The 23,309-nt window shown below is 38.6% G+C and overlaps 1 protein-coding gene across 3 annotated transcripts in view; it reads right to left on the reverse strand.

Moving 5' to 3' along the window:
* SPINK5 (serine peptidase inhibitor Kazal type 5) overlaps positions 1–22,088 on the reverse strand; it is a 92,065-nt gene extending 69,977 nt beyond the window's left edge. For all 3 annotated transcript variants that reach the window (XM_056811624.1, XM_056811623.1, XM_016428362.2), the window contains exons 1-5: positions 21,958–22,088; positions 17,675–17,700; positions 8,096–8,226; positions 7,038–7,101; positions 52–179 (exon numbers count right to left, since the gene is read on the reverse strand). In XM_056811624.1, the coding sequence (XP_056667602.1) occupies positions 52–179; positions 7,038–7,101; positions 8,096–8,226; positions 17,675–17,700; positions 21,958–22,066 (458 nt within the window). In that variant the 5' untranslated portion in view covers positions 22,067–22,088. The remainder of the gene's footprint in view (positions 1–51; positions 180–7,037; positions 7,102–8,095; positions 8,227–17,674; positions 17,701–21,957) is intronic.
* Positions 22,089–23,309: the final 1,221 nt, after the last annotated feature.

A 23,309-nucleotide genomic window follows, 5' to 3' on the forward strand; every position in this document is an offset into this window, starting at 1 on the left:
GTCTCTCTATTCATATTTTGAGTTGTCTTAAATAACAATTTCTATACTCACAAGAATTCTGCACAATAAGCACACTTATTTCCATGAATCTTTCCATCAGGACCTCGGACAGGTTCATTTTCTCGTGTACAAGGGAGTATTCCATTTGTCACATTGTTTGCAAAGTCTTTGCAAAATTCCTTCAAAAAAAGTTTAAAATACATATATGAGTAATATTTTCCTTTTCATTTGAAGAACATTACTAATTTGAAGAACGTATAATTTTAGAAATCAGGACCTTAAAGGTCTGGAACAATTTAGTCAAAGTCATAACTACAAAACCAGAATCTGTATATTGGTCCTAAGTCTATAATTCCATAGAAACCCATAGTTAGAATAATAATGATGATCATCATGTTAGTTAACATTTAAATGGCACTTACTATATACTAGCCAATATCATAAGCATCTTACAATTATAATATCATTTTGAACCCATGACAACCTTGGGAAGTAAGTACTATCATTATCTCCAATTTGCAGATGAGGAAATTGAGTAAAATAGAGGTTAAATGACTTGTCAATGGTCACATAACTAGCAACTATCTGAGGCTTGATTTGAGGTCTTCCTGACACCAGGTCCAGCATTCTATAAACTATCCTTTATTCACCTAGGTAAAGGATGCACAGAAGGAATTAAGTCCAAGTAGTAAATGAACAACACTGCTATTGAAGACCTATTGAGCAAGAAGAACAAAGCCTTTATGGAGTGGCAAAATAACCCAAACTCTACTCCTAAAAAGGACAGATTCAAGTCTCTCCAAGCCACGGCGCAGTGTGAGATCAGGAAGATGCAAGACCGATGGTGGGAAAAAAAAGGCAGAAGAAATCCAGCTCTTTGCTGATACGAAAAACTACAAACAATTTTTCAGTGCCCTCAAGACTGTCTATGGGCCATCAAAACCCACCACCACTCCCTTGCTATCCTCTGACGGTGACACTCTCATAAAAGATAAAAAAGGCATCAGCAACAGGTGGAAAGAACACTTCAGTCAGCTTCTCAACCGACCCTCTTCAGTCAACCAAAGCGCCCTTGACCAGATCCCCCAAAACCGCTCCATTGAACAACTTGATGTCCCTCCTTCAATAGAGGAAGTCCAAAAAGCCATCAAACAAATGAGTGCAGGCAAGGCACCCGGTAAAGACGGGATCCCAACCGAGGTGTACAAGGCCTTAAATGGAAAGGTGCTCCAGGCATTCCACATAGTGCTGACCAGCATATGGGAAGAGGAAGACATGCCCCAGAACTCAGAGATGCCTCCATCGTAGCCCTATACAAGAACAAAGGCTCACGAGCAGCCTGTGACAACTACAGAGGCATCTCACTACTCTCCACTGCTGGAAAGATCCTCACCCGTGTTATACTCAACAGACTCCTGTCATCTGTTTCAGAGCAGAACCTGCCTGAATCACAATGTGGCTTCCGACCAGATCGCAGCACCGTTGACATGGTCTTCACGGTGAGGCAAATGCAGGAAAAATGCCTTGAGCAGAACCTGAGTCTCTACATTGTCTTCATAGACCTGACAAAGGTGTTTGACACAGTGAACAGGGACACATTGCGGGTGATCCTTAGCAAGCTCGGTTGCCCAGCAAAATTTGTCAAACTGATCCAGCTCTTTCATGTCGACATGACAGGGGAAGTCCTATCTGGTGGAGAGACTTCTGATCGCTTCAACATCTCCAATGGCGTGAAACAAGGCTGTGTCCTCGCTCCCGTACTATTCAACCTATTTTTCACCCAATTATTACGACATGCTGTGATGGATCTAGACCTGGGCGTCTACATCAAATACCGACTGGATGGCTCACTATTTGATCTTTGCCACCTGTCTGCAAAAACAAAGACAACAGAGAGACTCATCCTGGAAGCTCTCTTTGCAGATGACTGTGCTCTCATGGCCCACCAAGAAAATCATCTCCAAACCATTGTGGACAGGTTCTCCACCACAAAAAAAACTGTTTGGCCTGACTATCAGCCTCAGCAAAACAGAGGTGCTGTTCCAACCTGCACCAGGGAGGCCAACGAACCAGCCGTGCATTACAGTCGACAGCACTCAGCTTTCTAACGTCAACACTTTCAAGTACCTGGGCAGCACTATTGCCAACGACGGGTCCCTAGACCATGAGATTAATGCCAGGATCCAAAAGGCCAGCCAGGTACTCGGGCGGCTGCGCTGCAAAGTCCTCCAACACAGAGGTATAAGCACTGCGACGAAGCTCAAAGTGTACAACGCAGTGGTCCTCAGCTCGCTCCTGTACGGTTGTGAGACATGGACACTGTACAGGAAGCACATGAGACAGCTGGAGCAATTCCACCAACGCTCTCTCCGGTCAATCATGAGGATTCGATGGCAGGACCAAATCACCAACCAGGAAGGCCTCGACAGAGCCAACTCCACCAGCATCGAAGTCCTGGTCCTCAAAACCCAGCTACAATGGTCTGGACACGTCATTCGCATGGACCCACAGCGAATACCAAGACAGGTATTCTATGGTGAACTGTCAGCTGGACTCAGGAAACAAGGTCGACCAAAGAAAAGATTCAAGGATCAGCTAAAGTCAAACTTGAAGTGGGCTGGCATTACACCAAGGCAACTAGAACTCGCTGCCTCTGACAGAAGCAGCTGGCGAACCCACATTAACCATGCCGCCACCACCTTTGAAGATGAGCGACATCGACGTCTTGCCGCTGCACGTGAACACCGACACCAGGCCACAACTGCACCTCCCGTAACAACTGGCGTCCCAGGCCCCATGTGCCACAAACTCTGTGCCTCAGCCTTTGGACTCTAAAGCCACATGAGGGTACACCATAGATGAAACTGTACAAAGACAATAGTCATTCTCGATCACTGAGAGACTACTATATATAGTAGATGAAAAGGAAACTTTCATAATACCCTCAAAAAATGGTCTTCTGCAACTTTTGGATAGAGATTTCCAAAGATGTGAAATAGTACCTAACTATGTAATTCATTCCTTTATTTGTGTATCTCTGATTGTTGGTAAATTCTCCCATTAAAAAAGTTAAAATTTGCCTTTTTATTATTTTCCCCATTAATCTTTGATATCCTTGATGTTCCATAAAGTAACCCTTTGAATACAGTAATTCTATAATTCCTAAGCTTTCTATATGTCTATCTTTAGTTCTTTAAACCACTCTTCCTGCAGCAAGTTTTCAAATTCCTGCCTCGACATAGTTGTCCTCCTCTTGAGACAATATGGCTTTTCAATATCTACTCTAGAATATTATATCCAGAACTAAATGTAATAGTCCACATATAGTCTAAATTGCCACTTCCCTTTTTTCTGAACACTATACTTTTCTCAATGCAACTAAAGGATATTTTAACATTTTTAGTTACTGTACCATGTTCCTAATTTATGTCACACATGCAGCCTCTAATACTTCCAGATTTTATTTTTTTAACCATTTGTCTAGCCAGACTTGCCCATAGTATTCTTACAATTTTTTTATCTCAAATGCAAGAATACAATTTTCTCTTGTTAACCATGACTTCAGGAGGAAAATATTTTTGCTTCTGAATTTTTTCCAACCATTTATTAGCAAATAGAGTTTGTAGGATCATAGAATGTCACAGCTGAAAGGACTTTGGAAAACCTCTAATATAATCCTGGCATGATGCAAAGGAGGAAATTTCCTCTCAGAGAGGCCAGGTCTCGTCCATATCAGTGGTTCAAGATTCTTTTTGCTATTCCATTTTGCTACCCCAACATTACCCAAGTTCTGGGTTATATACACATAGCCTCCAATAATATCTAAGTCTCTTTTACCAAATGAACTATTCTGTTTTCTAAGGTTCTTTTTCTTGATCTTTTTATCCCTTTTCTACCAAGTCTTTGACTCCTTTTTCAAGATTTTCCTGCATCACTCTCATTTCTTTTCCCAATTTTACTTCTGCTTATCTTATTTAATTTTAAAAATCCTTTGTCAGCTCCTCCAGAAATTCTTTATGGGTTTGAGACCAATTCACGTTTTCCTTTGACGTTTTGGATGCAGCAGTATTGACTTAGTTGTCCTCTTATGAATTTGCATTTTAGTCTTCTCTGTCACCAACTTAAGCATGCTGAGTTTCTTTTTTTGTTGTTGTTTTCTCATTTTACTAGCCATTTCCTTGACTTCTATCTTTAACAAATTGTTGAAGTTGAGCTCTGTTGTGATGAAGGGGGTGCTGTTCCAAAGCTTCATTTTCTTTGCATAGCTGCTTTCAGAGTTAGCCCTTGACATCTATGAGTTTTCAGTTCTTCCAAGGTGGTATAATCTAAGGAGAGGTGTATTTAACACTCTCCTGACTGATAGTAATTTCTGAAAGTTATGGCAAGCTTTTTTTTCCACCCTGAACTGTAACTAGTAGTATCTCCTGCTCCCCTGGGGCTTCAAGAGCTGATGTGCACTCCTCACCCTGGGAACATGCCCAGGGACTGCAGCCCAGGACTACAACCTAGATCCATGTATGGAGAGGTAACAAAGTTCTGCAACTAGAACCAGTAAAAACACCTCTGCAATTTTCTTCTGATCAATCTTCTGGCCTGTTTTATCATCTGTAGGCTGAGGACTATGGAAGCTATTGATGTCCATTCAAGTTGCCTCCAAGGCCTGTGCTGGCTTGATTGGTAGGATCTGCCTTGGCATCCTGGTCTGTGTTCTACTCCCACCCTAGTGTAACAAACTTTTTATGCCAACCTTCTACATTGTCTTGAGTAGAAAAATTATTTCACCCTGTCCTTTTGTGGGTTCTGCTGTTCCAGAATTCATTTTGAGGCATTATACACCAACCATTGGTAGGGTAATTTGTGAGAGATCAGGAAAGTCCTTGTCCCTTCTCCACCATCTTTGCTCCTCCCCCTGTGAAATGTTTTAGTGAATTTTGAGGCAACTGCAGAAATTGTTTTAAGGAGAAACAAAAATAGAATTGCAAAAGTTGAAAAGAAACAACACTTAGATATCGTCTTATTTCTTGTTTCAAAAGCAAAACTGGAATAACTATCCTTTCCACTGAAGTTTAATTTCTCTCAGCTCCATTTCATTCAGCCCTAGGGAAATGCTTTAGTTGTATGTTATTTACACTTGTTTCTGATTCCTAGTTCCTCCAAGGCATATCTGGTCTGAAGTTTCATATACCCTTTTAAACTAGGAGATCCAGATTAGGTTTCTTTTTCCCATCTTGGCTATAATTGTAGTGTGTCTGACTCCTTTGGTTTCCAGAGGCCCACTATCTAACACTTTAATGATACTACACAATCTGTAATTCTAAACCTTAATATCTGAGTAGGGACAGGCATAATTCTAGCTTGAACTAACCTAAGAATGAGCCATTTATCAGTTGGAGAGTGATAGGTATACTCCTGACTTCCTTCCTTGAAGATTCGTATGCAAAAGGCAATTATCTGAGTAACCAAACACAGATAGAACATCCATGATCATTGGTTCTCAACAGAGAAACAATGAAAATCTTGTTTATAAGGCATGATTCATCCTAAAACATTTTGTGGCCAACCCACTAATAAGTTAATTTTGTGACAGATATTAAGCTATCTGCAAGACAGTCTATTTGGCATAATTAGGTGTGGATGCCTCATAAAAGTGGTAATAATCAAGGAGCCAAAGAAAGAGAAGGAAAAAAAATGAAATAGGAAACAAATCAAATGTTATAGAGCCTATGACTATTAGAGTAGGTGGATCCCTCAGAACACAAAACTTAAAAAAACAAAATATGGGCCATCAGAGCTAAAGCATTGTTAGAATATAGAATATAGAATATCAGACCTGACAACATGGAACACAGAATATCTTTTTCTTATTCTTAAAATGGAGAGCATAGAAGAAGAATCCTAAGAAATTAAAACTTCAGGACATAGAATTTCAGAACTAGAGAATCCTTAGAATATGGCATGTCAGTCCTTAGAAGACAAACTGTTATCCCTTAGAATATAGAATATAGACTGTTATCTTAGAATGAAAAATGCAAGAGCTAAGGAACCCTTAGGATATACAATAAAAAATTATAGAACATCATCCCTTAGAACACACAACATAAAATATCAGAAATACAAGGGATTTGGGGGTATAGCATATTAGAACACAGGACATCAACTCTCAGAATCTCACTGGACCTCAGTTTCCTCCTGTGTACAAAAAAATATTGTATTAAATTGTTCTTGATAGTCCTTTCAAGTTTTGACAGTCTACGAATCTGTTAAGTATTTTGTAAGTGAATCTACATACAGAGAGTGGCAGGAGATGGAAATTATGCTTTTTGCTACACACATGCAATCTCAAATATACTCTTCCTTTCTTTTTATTTTGTTTTTTGAAGAAGATACTAGAGTGGCTTGCTATTTCCTTCTCTAGCTCATTTTACAGATGAGGAACTGAGGTAAACAAGCTGAAGGGATTTGCTCAGCTTCACATCAATAGTAAATGTCTGAGGACAGATTTCAACTATTGTAGATGATTCTTCCTGATTCCAAACTCAGTACTCTAAACACTATACCACCAAGTTGCCTTCTCAAATATACTCTTACTAAATAAAAATAGCAAAACAATAGAACAAAATTTGGAACCTGAAAAGGAAAACATTTTGGAACACAAAATTTAATTAATGACACTGGGAATGTTCTCAGGATGATTTCAACTATGAAGGAGAAAATGTTAAGTATGAGAAATACATGTATGAATGCAATTGACTAGATTATAAAACAGACATAGAAAGTATTCTTCATAAATTGTTAATCCCCCAAAACCAAGAGATTAGCCAAGCAATAGGAAGATGCATTGGATGTGGAGTCAAGATGGGTTGAATCCATGCTCTGATATTTGGGAGTCAGGGAAGCATCCCTTCTGTTCTCTGAATGGGTTTCATTTGTAAAGGAGAACTGAGTACCTGCTTTACCTACTTCCCTTACCAGTGTTGCTTTATAAATTGTAAACTGCCAGGAGGAGGAGTTACTGTTATTATCTCTGGGATACTCACCTTTTCCTCACTTCGGCTGTCTCCCTTATCATTGTCCTTTGCTTTGTTTTCAGCTTCTTTCAGGCTGTATGGAGAAATGAGTGGTCTATGTAGAAAAACAACCAAACCCCTTCAGCAAAAAAAAAAAAATACACTGATGGCAGACCATGCATTCTTAGCCTTTTGGGAACTTGGATAAAACCAATGGATTCCTTCACAGAATATTTTTTTTTGTTATTTACATTTATAACTTAGAGAAATTAATAAATTTCAATTAGAAAATAGTGAAAAATAGTTATTTGGTTTTCTTGTCACTTCCATGGAAAGTTCATGGACACTTCCAAAAAAAACTATCTATGGATCTCTGGAAGTTTGTGGACACTAAATCAAGAACCCCCCCCCATCCTAAACCATACTTCATTAAAACTGGCAAACAGTTCATCATTAGTTATTGCATTACAGGAAATATGGGTAAAAATAGTTTTTAGTGACTATAATGACAAGGAAGTCACCTAATGTTGATCCCCATTTTCATTTACTTCCTTTTTGGGGTTTTACTGGGTAATAAATAAATAAAAATAAATAAGGTATTGTATGAATCTACCTCCTTGACTGTCCTTTAAGAACCTCTTATTGGACAGAATAATAAAATCTCAAAGAAGGACCTTGGAAAACAGTGAATCCTATTCCCTATCCAACATTTCCATCAAGTGGTCATCAGTCTTCTAGAAAAATGTATTTTGGGGGTTTTGTTGTTGTTGTTGTTGAGTTCAAGAATACTTATTGAGGATAGGTCCCAGAGGTTAGAAAATTCTTGTCTCCATTGAGTCAAATTCTGTCACCTTCATTGTTCCTAGTTCTCATTTTGAGGTCATATGGAACAAGTCTAATCCTTCTTTTCAATGACAGCCCATCAGATATTCACAGTTAGTAATCATGTTCTTCCTTCTAGGCTTTCTCATCTTAGTTGTAAAATAGACCAGATGAAATTGACAGTCTCTTGGGGAAAGATCTTTTAAGATCCTTTAAGCACCCCCATTCCTATGTTTGTTATTATACATATTTGCTTCTCTACTCACAAGAGTTCTGCACACATGGTACACTTATTGCCATAGGTTTTGCCATCAGGACCACTGACAGGGTCATTTTCTCTTGTGCAGGCAAGTCTGCCTTCTTTATTTGCAAATGCTCGGAAAGCACTGCATGGATCCTAGAAAGTAGAAAAAAAGGAGTTTTGACATTAATGGCCTTACTTTTATTTCATCTCTTCATGACAATTGAGAAAATTTAATATCTTTTTTTCATGAGATATCCGATTTCTCAATCACTAAACTCTTCAACCTGCAAGGGTTGAAATTAAAATACAAGGCCACTAGGTGGCACAGTAAATCTCATGCCAGGCCTGGGTCAGGAAGACTTTTGTTCAAATTTGGCTTCAGACACTTCCTTGTTGCATGACCCTGGACAAGTCACTTAACACCTTTTTTTTTTTAACCTAGCCTCTTGACCTTCTGTCTTAGAGTTGTCACTAAGACAGAAAGTAAGGTTATATAAAGAGAAAAAGCCAAACTCAAAATCAGAACCTAGATCTAGAATAAAATCAGAATTTAGAAAAATTTAAGAGCTAGAAAAAAGTCAAGTTCAAAAATTGGACCGAGATCCATAATAAAAGCAAGACTTTTAAAAACAAAGCAAAAAGCTACTATAAGCCTACAAGTTAAAACAAGGTTATTTTCAAACCAAAGACCTTGCTTTATAGCTAAAGTTAAGATTTAGAATGAACTCAAGAGCTATAAAAAATTAAAGGAATTGAGCAGTCAAGCTCAAAAAATAGCCAAGATCTAGAATAAATCAGAAGTTAGAACAAAGCCAAAAAATGTGCCAGATCTAGAACAAAGTCAGGTTAAGACCTAAATTCAAAATGTAGACTAAAACTATTTATTTTAAAAAATAAGAGAAGGAATTCACAATATAGAATAAATTTAATAGTTGGAATTAACTCAGGACTGACAACTAAGCCAAGAAATAAGAAAACTTTAGTGTTAAAAACAAATGCAGAAAATAAAGCAAAGGTTCTAGTAATATCAATGAGCCCTAGATTTTTCTCTCATAAAAGTTCTGTCTACAGCATGTCAATCCTTTCTGCTGTTCTTCAGAGCTAGACTACCTTATAGTATAAGGGGGAGTTACAAGTGGGCCAAATAGCCACTGCCCCAAACCAGACTCAGATGGCTTCAGTTACCTTTTTATCTAGAAATAACATATTCATATTCTAAATGATGTAATGGCCTTTTCTCTCTACAAAGACCATCTGAAGAGGAAAAAGGCAAGAAAACAACAACAATAACAACAACAAAAACCCTGCTTCTTCAAGGACAGCCTGCCTTAGAATAATTGAATCAAATAACAATAGACCCATCTCCAGAGCAGTACTTCTCTCAGTGCAACTCCTTGAAATGGGTAGTTCAAAAAACTATTACTCTCATTTTATCAAAAAGAAAAATGATTTCCAGAGTGAGAAAGAACCTTGTCCAAGGCCAGGAAGTGAAAGAGCTGAGCCTAGTACTTTGGTGTTCTGATTTACAGAGTATGTCTTCTAGTTAGAATGTTGTTGCTTTGTTTTGTTTTGTTTTTTTAAGGACCAGAAGTCTTAAGAGATCATCTAATACAATTATTTTTATTTTAGAGATAGAGATGATAGGGTCAATAGGGGTGGGTGGGTGACATATCCAAGTGTAATAATTAAATTATATCTCTAATAATAAAAATATTATATTTTATGAGGTTTATTAAGGATCATTAGAAATCAAGGAATAAAGACGATACAAAATAAAAACCACATGCCCATTTAAAATCCCTCAACACCCCCCCCGCCCCCCCCAACCCCCCATACTTAGCTTACCACTATACTTGCTGCATCATTGCAAAGGAAGAGAGCATGGGAGGCGTTACTGCCAGTTAAACACCAATAACATGATCTCACCAAGTGGAGACTCAGAAAAGATTATAGGGAATTCTGGGAAATACTAAGGACTTCTGTGGATTGAAGTCTAGAGTTCAAAATCTCCATTTATACACAAGGTTACATAGCTGCTTAGTGACAGAGCTGGGAATTGTACCCAGGTTACTTGATTCTCAGTTTAGGAATTATTTCATCTCACGGAAACTGGTTCAAATAAAATCAACTTGTCCAACTCATTTATTTTTCAGGGCGGGAGATAAAACTGAGTCTCAGAGAGGAGCAGTGATTTGCCAGTTAGAGAAGTAGCTAGAGGGTTCTTTTTTCTGTTAAGTCTTGTTTCTTAGCACATAGTGGATGCTTAATAAATGTTTATCAATTGATTCTATTCTTCATCTCTTCATTTCAGCATAACATAAAGAAGTTCCTTAAATTCTCTGAACCTCAGTTTCTTTATGTTAGCCAATGGTAACAGGTGACTCACTTCATAGGAATAATTATAGGGTTAATGAGATAAAGTCAGCCAAAACATTTTCCTCCCACAGACAAACATAGAGAAATGTAGAAAACTTTGTTTTATAGAAATATCTAGTGAATAAACTTTAAAATATTCAAATGCCAAATAATTACTTTTCTGACCTAAGTAACCATTTTCTACACAACTTCCTGGCCCTCCCAGGATAAAGCAAGAGGTTGTTGAAAGTATGAGCTTGCAGTTAACAGAACATAGAATTTTTATTCTTTCCATTTAATTTTCTGGATGTCAATTTTCCTTCATGTGAATATTGACCCAGCATTGAGCCAGATCTCTTTGGAGGGATACCTAAGACAATCAATCAACACTCTTCAGAAAGTCACCCTTCTCACCACCCCAACCCAGCCCACAGAGTCCTATGGAGGCAACTGTTACAAGTTCAGCAAAATGTCGCCCACCTATCATAAGGGTTGATCCAGGCCCACATGCTGACATTGCTCCCTGGAGCCATCGGCTTTGGTATTTGGGTAGAAGTTACTGTGATGACACACACTCCCATGTCAGCAGTAGCACCTGGACTCAGTTTGCCTAACTATGTACCCAATATATTTTCTACTGTCTTAAAGGTCACCTAGCAAGTCCTGAATTTGATCAGTGATAAAGCAAACACTTTCTTCTCTGCTCTCAGAAAATAGGTGTGCATAAAATTCATATTGAACTTGCCTACTCATTTTTTTAATCACACCCAATATTCTACATCTTAATGTCTCTCCCATTTCTGGCATTGTATATTCTAAAGTCCTTCCAATATATATGTTCAAAGGTCCCACCCAATATTATAATATCCCATCCTTAGAGTACCTATAATTTAATTGAATGAACTTAACTCACACATATCATCACTTCTCTAGTTGTGGCGGTAGTAGTAGAAGTAGTTATTGTTGTAGCAGTAGCATTGGCAGTAGCAGCAGCAACTAAGCATTTATATAGTTGTGTTAAGGTTTGTAAAGTACTTTGTAAATATCTCACTTCACCCTGGCAACATTCCTGAGAGATAAGGGCTATTATTGTTCTTATTTTATGAATGAGGAAATGGAGGAAAAGCAAGATCAAATATTTTACTTAAAGTCATAAGTATCTGTAGCTGTATTTGAATCAAATTCTCCCTGAATCCTGGCTCAGCACTCTATCTAATGTGCTGACTAGTTTGATTGATTTATATGTCAAAAAAAATAAATAAATAAACCAGTGACTAGTTTCCTATGTAAAATCCTTTCCACCCTAAGATAGGTAGGTCCTTATATGCACTCTTTGACAGTTTTATTCTTACAATTTTTGAGTTTAGTAGGACCTAGAAGAACTTGTAATCCAGGAATATAGTCTTTAAAGAAATATGATTTCCTCCATTTGACATAAAGGGAAATACTTTAACTTATTTTTGATTCCATTCAATTACTTAAAACACAGAGTCCTCTGGCCTCCTCCTCTCATATTAGTATTATTCCAAAATATCTCCTAGCTGAAGATATACTTTTACCCTCTCTAGAAAGAAACATACCTTAAAGAAGTATTGTTATTGTATAAATTGTCCTCTTGGTCTTGCTCACTTCTCTTTGCGTCAGTTCTTACAAGTCTTCACAGGATTCTCTGAAGCCATCTCATTCATCATTTGTTACAGCATAATTGTATTTCATAGCTTTCCTAAAATCCCAGGTCTTATAATATCAGCCAGCCATTCAATAAAATACAGTGGCTTACTATTGCATTCATAATCAAATAAATATTCTGACACTCAAAGCCTTTCATAAACTAGCTCCTACCTTTTCAGCCTTCTTACTCTCCAACACATACTTTTTGATCCAGTGATACTGGCTTTCTGACTATTCCACAAATAAGATGCTCCTTCTCTGGGCTCAGAGCATTCTCTCTGGCTGTCTTCCATGACTGGGAAGCTCTTTTTCTTCTGCTCATAGTGCCTGTCTCCCTGTAAGTCCCAACTGAAATCTGATAAAAATAGTATTATAAAGAGATTCCACCTGGATTTGCACCTGGGCCCTGCTGCTCTAAGCCTTTATTATCTAATGTACATTTCTCCTCCTCTTTGAGGCTCAGTTTGCTTTTCTATAAAATGAGAGCATGGGGACAAATAATTTCAAAGGTTCCATTTACCTCTAAATCTCATCTTAGTCTCCTCTCAGAACACTTAGAGTGCTCCTCATGATTTTAGGAGCAGAACTATAAAGTATAGAATATAGGTTAAAGATTCATTGTTTTAAAGTAGACCTTGATAAATCTGACTAAAAAGACACAAAGACAATACATGAGCCACACCTGAGAAACACTGTGATGGAAGATGATTATTTTAAGGCAGTAGTATAAGGGTGCCCAGCTATAACTGGGCCTGACTAAAACATTTTATATTTGTTAAGCCAGAAAAATTTGTTTGTTTTTCAGTTATGTCTGACTCTTCATGATCTCATTTGGGGCTTTCTTGGCAAAGATACTAAAATGGTTTGCCCTTTCCTTCTACAGCTCATTTTATGAAGGAGGAAACATAGGAAATCAGGGTTAGGTGATTTGCCCAAGGTCACACAGCTAATAAATATCTGAGGCCAGATTTGAACTAATGAAGATGTCTTCCTGACTCCAGGCCCAGATTCAGACAATTACTACCTGTATGACCTGGAGAAAGTCCCTTAAGTATATATATCTCATATTCCTCACCTGTAAAATTAGCTCTGTGAGTTTATTGTATTCAGGCTACATCTATTAGAGTAGCATCTAGGACTTTGCCAGTGAGAAGAGGGATGGGCATTTCTAAGAAGCCATAGCTCAGAGGAAGATACCAGAGAGGGTTCAAACTATGAAGACTCTAAAATGAATAGGGTTTGTGGCTCATGGGGTCTAAGGCAGAAGGATATTCACTTGTGGGGATATTTACTCATTAGTAAAGGCAGAGCTGTACTTCTTTCTTTTTGTTAGAAAAAGAGATGAGTGAAGATAATTCCCCCCTGAAACCCTGACTGGATAAGATGATCTCTCACTTTATTTCCTTCCTTTCCACTGCCCTAACCATTTTCCTATTTCAATTCTCCATCACCTGGATTATTATGATAGCTCTGAATGTGTCCCTCTGCCTTTATTCCCCTAACACACACACACACACACACACACACACACACACACACACACACACACACAAAAATATACACACACATACACACACACATTCTCTCTCTCTCTCTCTCTCTCTCTCTCTCTCTCTCTCTCTCTCTCTCTCTCTCTCTCTCTCTCTCTCTCTCTCTCTCTCTCTCTCTCTCGGAGCCTATGTCTCTCAATTCTGCAAGCATTCCACATAATCCATTCCATGCCTAATAAATCAAATGTAAACTCAAAGCCTTGCATTTCAAGGCTCTATATCTAGTTCTAGACTTCCTTTTAGCCTGATCCCACACTACTTCCCTTCCTTAGCTCAATGTCCCTATCATACTTGACTTTCATGTACTATTTCTGTACATACATGCATAATATCTTCCATGTTACTCTCCCTAACCCTTACTTAACACATATTGAAATTCTATCTTCATTTATAGTGTCTAACTTGAGAAGGGCTTCCTCTATGAGGGCTTCCTTGATCTTCCCCAGGCAGAATGACCTAATATATATCTTTTGTATTATTGTACTTATTTGCATGGGGTGCTCAGGGAGGAGTAATATCTTTGGTATGGAGGGCTTGTCATGCCTCCTAGGGCAGCTCTCCAGCCTCTGACCCTCACCTGACACCCAGCTCTCACTTGTGGCTCCTAGTAGCTGCTAGCATGTGGCAGCTGCAGCAGCCACACCCCGGGCAACAGCTTTGACATGCCAGCTAAACCTTCTGAGGGTAGCCATCCGGTCATCGTCAACCCCTGGTAAACTAGGGCTTTGCTCACCCAGCATGTGAAGACTATTTTGGTGGAACAGACAGAAGACACCAAAAAGAAGGTTCAATGGCTGAGAGGGCGACGCAGCAAAGCACTGTGGAGTGCTTAGGGCGTGTTGGAGCACAAAGGACAACATGGCCATCCAATGCAGCTGAGGAAGTCTCCAGGTGTAACGACTTTTCGTGCCACTGGACCCAGGCTTCCAACATCGAGAGAGTGGGAATGTCTCTGTGCATCAACTTTTCCACTTAAATCTCCTTCACGCACAAGTGTCTTTGTGCACAAAAATGCACAAAGACAATTGTCATCCTTGGTTACCGAGAGACTACTACTAAAACTAACCACGCCCATTCCATTTGAATGAGGGACTGAGTTCTGGCCTCTCTTTGTATACCCAGGCATTAGCATAGTGCCTAATATTTGTTGTTAGGTCATTTTTCAGTTGTGGTTTTCTTGGCAAAGATGCTAGAGTAGTTTGCCATTTTCTTCTCTAGTTTATTTTATAGATGAAGTACTGAAGAAAACAGAATGAAGTGACTTATCCCAGACTACATAGGTAATAAGTGTCTGAGACCCTGTTTGAACTCATGAAGTTGAGTCTTCCTGACTCTAGTCCCAACACACTGTGCCACCCAGCTGCCTGATTATAAGTGCTTAATAAATGCTTGTTTACTGACTGGCTGACCCTGCCTACTTAATATGTCAAAGCTCTCTGACCATTCCTTTTTCCTTATCTCAGTTTGCTATCAATCAAGGAAATATCCCAGGGTTTCTGAGGAGGGAAAGACATTTTCTTCCTGAAGTCCAGGAATAAAAAGTACAATATTATTGAAGTCATAAAACAGAGTTTTAGATCCCAACTCAGCTACTTACCACTCATGTGATCTTGAACAAGTCATTCCTCATCTCTAGGTATTCCACTTCCTTATTTTTAAAAACTCTTACCTTCATCTTAGAGCTGATGCTAAGTATTGATTCCAAGCAGAAGCAGAGCTAGGCAGTTGGGGTTGAGTAACTTGCTCAGGGCCACACAGCTAGGAATTATCTGAGACCAGGTTTGAACCTGGGACCTCTAGTTTCTAGGTCTGACTTTCTTTCTATCCAATGAGCCACCTAGCTGCCCCCATATTCTCATTTTTAGCATAAAGGAGTTGGTCTAAACCCAAAGCTCTCCTTTAGTTCTAAGTCCTTTGGCTCTAGAAATAAGTCGGCCTCCCTAAACATCTACTATCCTCCACTATGAAATAAATAATATAATAAATATTTACCCTTACATTATATCTATCTCAGAGTTTTGTGCTATGTAAAACATTTTGCAAGCTTCAAAGCATGATAGACATGAAGATTATCAAAAGAGCAAAACATAAACCTGTTTTAGTCTCTTCAATAAAAAGGATCTCCCTCAGTTTGTGGCAGATAGTTTCATTTTGGACAGAGCAAGAGAGGCCCATTTCTAGCTTTTGGCTTTTCCCTCTCTGGAAGAGAGCAAAGAAATCATGGGCTAGACATTCTTGTCTAGATGAGATTGCCTGATGGCTCACTGAAAGAAAGGGGTGACTATCCTTGTCTGGTTAGCACAGTGAAAAACAGGCAAATTGCTTCTGCTTTTTATCTTCAATGTAAATGGTCTTATTTACTATCTCCTCTAAGAATTAGTCCATGGAGAAAAGTTTGGAAGAGGATGGGGAGCAGACCTAATTAATGCATTCATATATTTGAAAAGTTATCTTGATTAGGAGAGATCATATTTATTCTGGTAGACTGTACTGGGCAAATCTGTGACTAACTTAAGGAAGTTGGATGGAGGCAGATTTGGATTTCGTAAAAGGAAGAGGATTCTAACAGTTGGAGCTGTCCAAAAGTAGGATAGATTCTCCCATAAAATAATAAGCTCATTTTCAGAGAAGGTGTTCAAGGTAGGCCTGGATAACGACTTCTGAAGGATTGTTAAGAGGCAATGAGATTCAAATTCTTCATAGTATCAGTGAGAAGACTTACTAGCATAGGAGAAAGTTACAAAGAGGCAGATTTGTTACAACAAATGACTTCCTTCCAAAGAGGGCCTTCTGATCAAATTAAAAAAAACAAACAAACAAACCTTTAAAAGGAAATGAGTAACTATCATCAGAAGTGTTTTAGTAAAAGCTAGATGACTTATTTAGTGATATTGCATAGAAATCCCTGTCTCAAGCCATTGTTAAACTAGATATCCATAAATAACCTTGTAAGGCTAAAATTCTAGGATTTAAAGATTCATTCATTTTGGGTCAGTTAATTCTGGGAGCACAGAAATTCTCCTTCCCCTGAAGGCCAGCTTATCAATTGACAAAAGAGACTGAGGAAGAGAGGGAATGTCTCACCATGACTTTATACATAAGGGGACTTAACAGGGAAATTAATACCACCTGCCCTACTAATGCAGAGCCCTCCTCCAATTTTAAAAGAAATATGTTTTCTCTAAGTTATGGTTAAAGCTTAATACCTCCATGTCTTAAAAAATGGTCTTTGTTATAACCAAAATATATCTTCCAGAGGAGGGTCCCCATATGGAGGTCTTCAGAATTTTTACTGACCACTTGTCAGGGAAACCATGGAAAGAATGACTGTCCAAGTATGAATTGAAGTAAAAGGCTCTCAAAGCTCAGAGATTCTGTGATTCTGGGTACTGCTTCTACAAATTAGGAGATCACAGCATTGTTCTCTTTTTGTTGGCTTTACAAAATCCTCAAGTCTAGGAATCTCAAAGCTGCACAAGCTTTTAATGGGCCTCTAATCCAGCCTCTTACTCAAGAGACTCTATTGCTTCCCTGCAAAGGGTCATCCGGCCTCTGTTTAGAGATGTCGATTGAAAAGGAACTGATACAACCCCAAGCAACCATCATTCAGAAGGAGCCTGAACTATTGGGTTCTTCCTTTACATGATCAAAAGTACGCTCCATATCTAGCTGCCAAAATCAAGAAGCAGAGAATCTCTCTTAACAGTCTTTCTTCTGACCAGATGCTCAGTAGAAAGTTCATCTGTACTTGAAATAACCAGTCTAGTTTCTATGTTCCAAGTTACCTTCTAGTTTTAACACCCTGTATTCTCAGATCTATGGCCTAATCCTTGCAAACACCCGTCATGCCCTGTATAAGTCTGTTCATGAATCAGTCATGAAGGAGCTGTGTTTATGTTTCTGACACAGGCCATTAGCTCCTCTCAGTAGGATGAATAATGTTAACACCCAGGTGTCCATCACCAATCATTTGTCTTCAGGGAGCTGGGAATAGAATCAATGAAGAGAGGAAAAGCTGGACTAACCTGAATTTCATCTTCACTCGCAACATCTGGGAAAAAAGCAGAGATGCAAAAGATAAGGTAATTAAAGCATCAAGAGTGCATAATTCACAGGCTCAGTATGGCTTCTGAACACAGTCAACCACTCCCCCAAAGTGAGTGTTGCTAGTGGGACCCACTGGAGCTATATAGCATGAACTCTCAGATGATCCCTTAGCCTTTCCTCCTGTTCTCTGCCCCTCCCTTTTCTCTGTTCATTGAAACTAAACCTAGCTTGCCTTCAAGGCTCAGTTCCAGTGCTTTCCTTCCAGCTTCCCCACCTATCTACAGTGATCTTTCCCTCATTCCATCATATATTTTTCTCAGGAATTTCTCATAGTCAAATCTATATTGTGTCATCTGTGTCCATTCTTTAAACTTTCTATTCTTTGAAGAAACAGTGTCACATAGTACAAAAAGACCTAAACATAGTGTTAAAAGACCAAAGTTTGAGTCCTAGCTCTGATACTTCCCTCTGTGTAACCTTTGACAAATCAGTACTCTTCTCCAAGTCTCAGTTTCCCCATATGTAAAATAGGTATGAGGATATGTATGTCACTTTCCTTTGTATATATTCCCTCAGTCTTTATACAGTCTTGTCATGAATAGGTGCCAAAATAATGAATGCATGACCCAGAAATATTTTTGAACATATAATACCCTCTTTTCACAGAATTTTAAACTGTAAGCACTACTCCAACATGTTAGTCACATTCCTAAATGTGACAAATTCCTAAATTCCTAAAATAGACTTTTAGATTCCTTGATTTGGAAGGGACTTTGTTGATTGTTGAATTCAAGCCACTACTTTTACAAAGGAGAAAACCATGATCCATGGTAGCAGAGTGGAAAGTATAAGCAGCCAATTTTGAATCTCACCTCCAACCACTTACTGGCTTTGTGACCTTGGACAAGTTACATAACTTATTGGCCTTACTTTCCTCATCTATAAAATTTGAGAGACTTCTAAGGTCCTCTCCAGGTCTGAATTTATGATCTTTAGAGTGGACCAGTCACACAGACAGATAATGCACAGTTGGGGACTCAAATCTAACTCTTCTTAGTTCTAACACAGGGCTCTTTCCACTATACTATTCTTCATTTTTCAAAGCTCATGACTACTTTGTTGGCTTAAAGCTCCCTGGTCACTCAAAATATCTGTTTTCCACCTAGGCAAAAGGGGCAGCAGGGGTGCAGTAGATAGAGTGTATATATATATATACCAATATATATATTGTATACCAAGGTATACCAATCAGTTCAAATCCTGCCTCAGACACTTATCAGCTGTGTGACCAGAGGAAAGTTGTTTAATTTAACCCTGTCTGCCTCATCTCTTAAATGAGCTAGAGAAGGAAATGGAAAACCACTTCAGCATCTTTTCAAAAAGAAAAAAAAAAAGGAACTCAAATGGGGTTATGAATAGTTGGATGTGACTTAAATGGCTGAACAACCACAAAACCTAAGCATAAGATAGCCTCTGTTTCAATTAGACTATGTATTCTAAACTCCTTCTGTGCCTCTGTCCTAATACAGTTTCAACTCCAGACCTACCCATAGTTAAACAAAGTAATGTGAAATAAAGAAAAGTGGGGGAGATTTAGAATTAAGAATCAAATTAAAGTCCTATCTCAGAAGTTTCCAGTCTTATAAACCTGAAAAAGTAATTTAATTTCATCTGTAAGAAGGAAATAACTGTATTTGTGATCCATACTTTTCAGGGTTATTAAGAGGAAATTGCTTTGAAAAGCTTAAAATATTAGTTTAAAAAAGGAATCATTGAATAAAGTTATTACTAAGCACTATTTTGTTCTTTATATGAGTAAAATGCATCAGACTTGAAATACAAAAACCTGAGTTCCAATTCTGAATCTACTATGGACTAGCTAGATGACCTGGGACAAGTCAGTACTACCCTAGCCCCACTGGGCCTCAGTTTCTCCCTTGAGGACATTGGACTTTGGTTCAACTCTTACTAATACAAAATTGGAATAACAATAATAGTTCCCCTTCCTATAGTGTTGTAATTTAGGGTTCACATCATACTTTCTTCATAACTCCCTATAAGTATTCTTGTTCCCTCTTTACTAAAAGGCTTTCCCCACAGTTACAAAGCTAGTAACATATAGAACTATCAGGCTTATGTCCCAGGGAACAAGTCCCTCACTTTATTGCTGCCCATCTCAGTTTCCCCAGCTGTAAAATGGAGATAATAAAAGCACCTACCTCCTAAAATAGTGGATCAAATGAGAGAATATTTGTAAAATGCTTTGTAAAATTTAAGATGCTGTATAAATGCTAGATGGTTCAGTAGGTAGAATGCTGGGCCTGAAATCAAGAAGACTCATCTTTGTGAGTTCAAATCTGGCCTCAGACATTTACTAGCTCTGTGATCTTAGGCAAGTCGCCTAACCCTGTTTTCCTCAGTTTCCTCATTTATAAAATGAGCTGGAAAAGGACATGGCAAATCATTCCAGTATCTTTACCAAGAAAACCCCAAATGGGGTCACAAGAAAAAAACTGGAAATGACTTAATGAATTATTATTATTATTATTAAAGAGAAAACTGAGGCCTAGGATTAGTGTTGTCCTTGCCTAGGTCCCAGATGCTTAACCCCCAGGCCAGTACTCTTTCAGTCAGGTTGATGAAATTTGGCTTTCTTGGGGGAAACCAGTTTTTTTTTTTAAAGAACATATTCCTCTCCTTTCTTATCTTAACACAAGCAATTGAGTTTGGAGGAAGGCCCCAAAATAAGTCATGGGCCCATGGTTACTCACTTTCCCATGGCTCCTCTTGGCAAAAAAAGACTGAAAAGCCAAAAAGGGCAAAACTTCAAAAGAAAGAAAGGTGACATAAGATGGGGTGTGGGGGAAGGCAGAGGTGTTCCCAAGATACTTTAGTGATAAAGAAAAGCACTTTGTAACTTTAAAGTGTTATAACAGTATGAGTTACTATTATTACTAACTTTGGGGATCAGCAAAGGTTTCCTGGAGATGGTAGTGGCATTTGAATGAGATTTTAAAAGATGGACAGGGATTCAACACTTTCCTTGGATCCTTTATTCTTTCCAGAGTAAGAGAATTCAATGCCACCCCAGAGGAGGCATCATTTTTTTCACATGGCTCATCTATTTCAGCACAATTCTTCACACTTTCCCAATGCCAAAAGATCAGTTGCCTCCTACTTTGTCTAGCCCTTTTCTCTAAAGCAATCTTTCCCTTCCCCAATATGATCTGTCAGAAGAATAGTCACTCTCCAAACTTCTGTCAAATCATTGGGTATGATTCAGCATCTGATTCAGGGTATGGGCAATTTAAGAATATTCTCTCTGCCCACTAATAACAAAGCCAGGCCTAACCCTAAAACCATTTGATGATCCTTTATTTTTCTCCATGATGGCAAAGATAGCAGAGAGAGGGAACTACATGAAAAAATTGAAAAGGGAAGAAAAGGAAGGGAAAGGAAGGGAAGGGAAGGGAAAGGAAGGGAAGGGAAGGGAAGGGAAGGGAAGGGAAGGGAAGGGAAGGGAAGGGAAGGGAAGGGAAGGGAAGGGAAGGGAAGGGAAGGGAAGGGAAGGGAAGGGAAGGGAAGGGAAGGGAAGGGAAGGGAAGGGAAGGGAAGGGAAGGGAAGGGAAGGGAAGGGAAGGGACAAAAGATAATAAAAGGCATTTTATTTTGCCAAACTCCCCTCTTCTCCTTCCCCACTATAAAAAAACCTAGCATTTTTCTTTATCACCAAGTTTCTGACTGAATTAAATTTAATATTTAATTAAGACATGGGCAAGTTTGCAAAGGGAACACAAAAGCTCCAGATAAACAGTGACCTGCTGGACTTGCTTTCTCATCAAGGGTTTCAGTTCCTTCTTAGAAGAATTAATGACTCCATGGGACAAAGTATTCTGTATCAAATTCTGAAAACCCAGGTTCTTGTCTTGATATTGCTTCTTCCTAGTCGGTGACCTTGGGCAATTAAATTCTTAAATTCATCCAACAATTTCTCTGCCCTGGGTTTCTGCTTGTTCCTCTGTCAAATGAAGGGATTTGACTAGATATGTCTCAAATAATAGCAATAGCTGACAAAACCCTTTAGATGAATAAGCTTATTGGATCTTCATAATAAGCCTTTAAAATCTTACTCCAGAAATAATTGGAACAATAACATTTTCTATTTCTTTATCCTCCAAAGTACCTTCTTTGGGTGGCACTATGGATGGAAAATCTATACCAGGCAGATAGAGATACACATAGCAGGTGACAAGGCACTCACCTGAGATGCAGCCAAAGGCCAAGATGAGTAGAACAAATAGGGATGAACTCTTCATTGTCAAGACAGTTCTCGCAAGACAGAGTCTATGAGTTGACTCGACACATTGCATCGCTAACCGGATGCTCTGACAGGGAACAAGGCAGATGGGGAGTCAATTATTTTATACAAGTAGAGCTCCACCCCCTGGGGTTGCACCATCCTTCCTCTGAAAGCCATCATTAACAATATAAACCAGTTTGTTGAGAGCAGTGCTGATGAATGTGCACAGCAGTTTCCATGGCACAGGGCATGTTTGAGATAATGCCCAAGTAGCAGATCTCAGATAGATAGTGGATACTTCCCCAGAATGGTTGTTGGGCAGCAATATAAATATACAAGGAAAGAAGACCATCCTGGGAATTCTAGTTCCACATTTACTACCAACTAGACAAGAGTTAGGTAGAACAGACCACTATGTCTCTTTGAAATCCAGTTTCCTCATATGAAATGAAAGGATGCCATATGGTTTGCATTCTCCTGTGTAAAGGTGCTTTGGATACTGATTTGGGACAAGAAAAGAGCCCAGGATTCAATAGAAAGAATAGGATAGGTCAATGGATGTCACTATCATTCATTGTGAGAATCAGATAATATGAGAGCTGGAAGGGACCTCTGAACATAGAATGTAAGAACTGGAAGGGACCTGAGAACATAGAATGTCAGAGATAAATGAAAACAATGTTATATATAGAAGGAGCCTTGGAACATAGAATATCAATGCTGGAAGGGACTTGAAAGCATAAAATGTCAGAGTTGGAAATGGCCCTCGTTATTGAATAATTTTCAGCAAGAAGAAATGACTTGTCCAGATTAGTATCACAGCAGGTGTGGCACTAGATCCCAAGTCTCCAGACTCAAAGGCTAGTTTTCTTTCCATTATACTATAGGGTATTTCCCTTTTTTAAAATAAAGGACTTTATTTCGTATACAAGTACTATCATGAGTTTGAAACATCTGTCCTCTTTAATAAGATATTGCCCAAATAACAAGACTCCATCACTTAATTGCCAGTCCATGATCCCACTAAATGAGTGACTGAGGAACCCCAGTGGAATTAATATTGAAGATTAAGTTAGTATAATGGAAAGAATCCTAGTTTTGGAGTCAGAAAACTGAGATTGGAGTCCTGTTTTTACCATTAATATAATTCAATATCCTGGGGCAAATCCTGCTTCCTGGCTTTCTGCTTTCTCTCTTCTTTCCATTGTAAAATAAGAGATTTCAATAGGATATTCTTTCCATCAATGATATTCTTTCTTTCAGTGTTGCTTCCAGCTCTCTCATTTAATGTTCTGAGATCTCTTCTAGCTCTG

This window comes from Monodelphis domestica, chromosome 1, assembly GCF_027887165.1.
Source record: "Monodelphis domestica isolate mMonDom1 chromosome 1, mMonDom1.pri, whole genome shotgun sequence".
NCBI lineage: Eukaryota > Metazoa > Chordata > Mammalia > Didelphimorphia > Didelphidae > Monodelphis > Monodelphis domestica.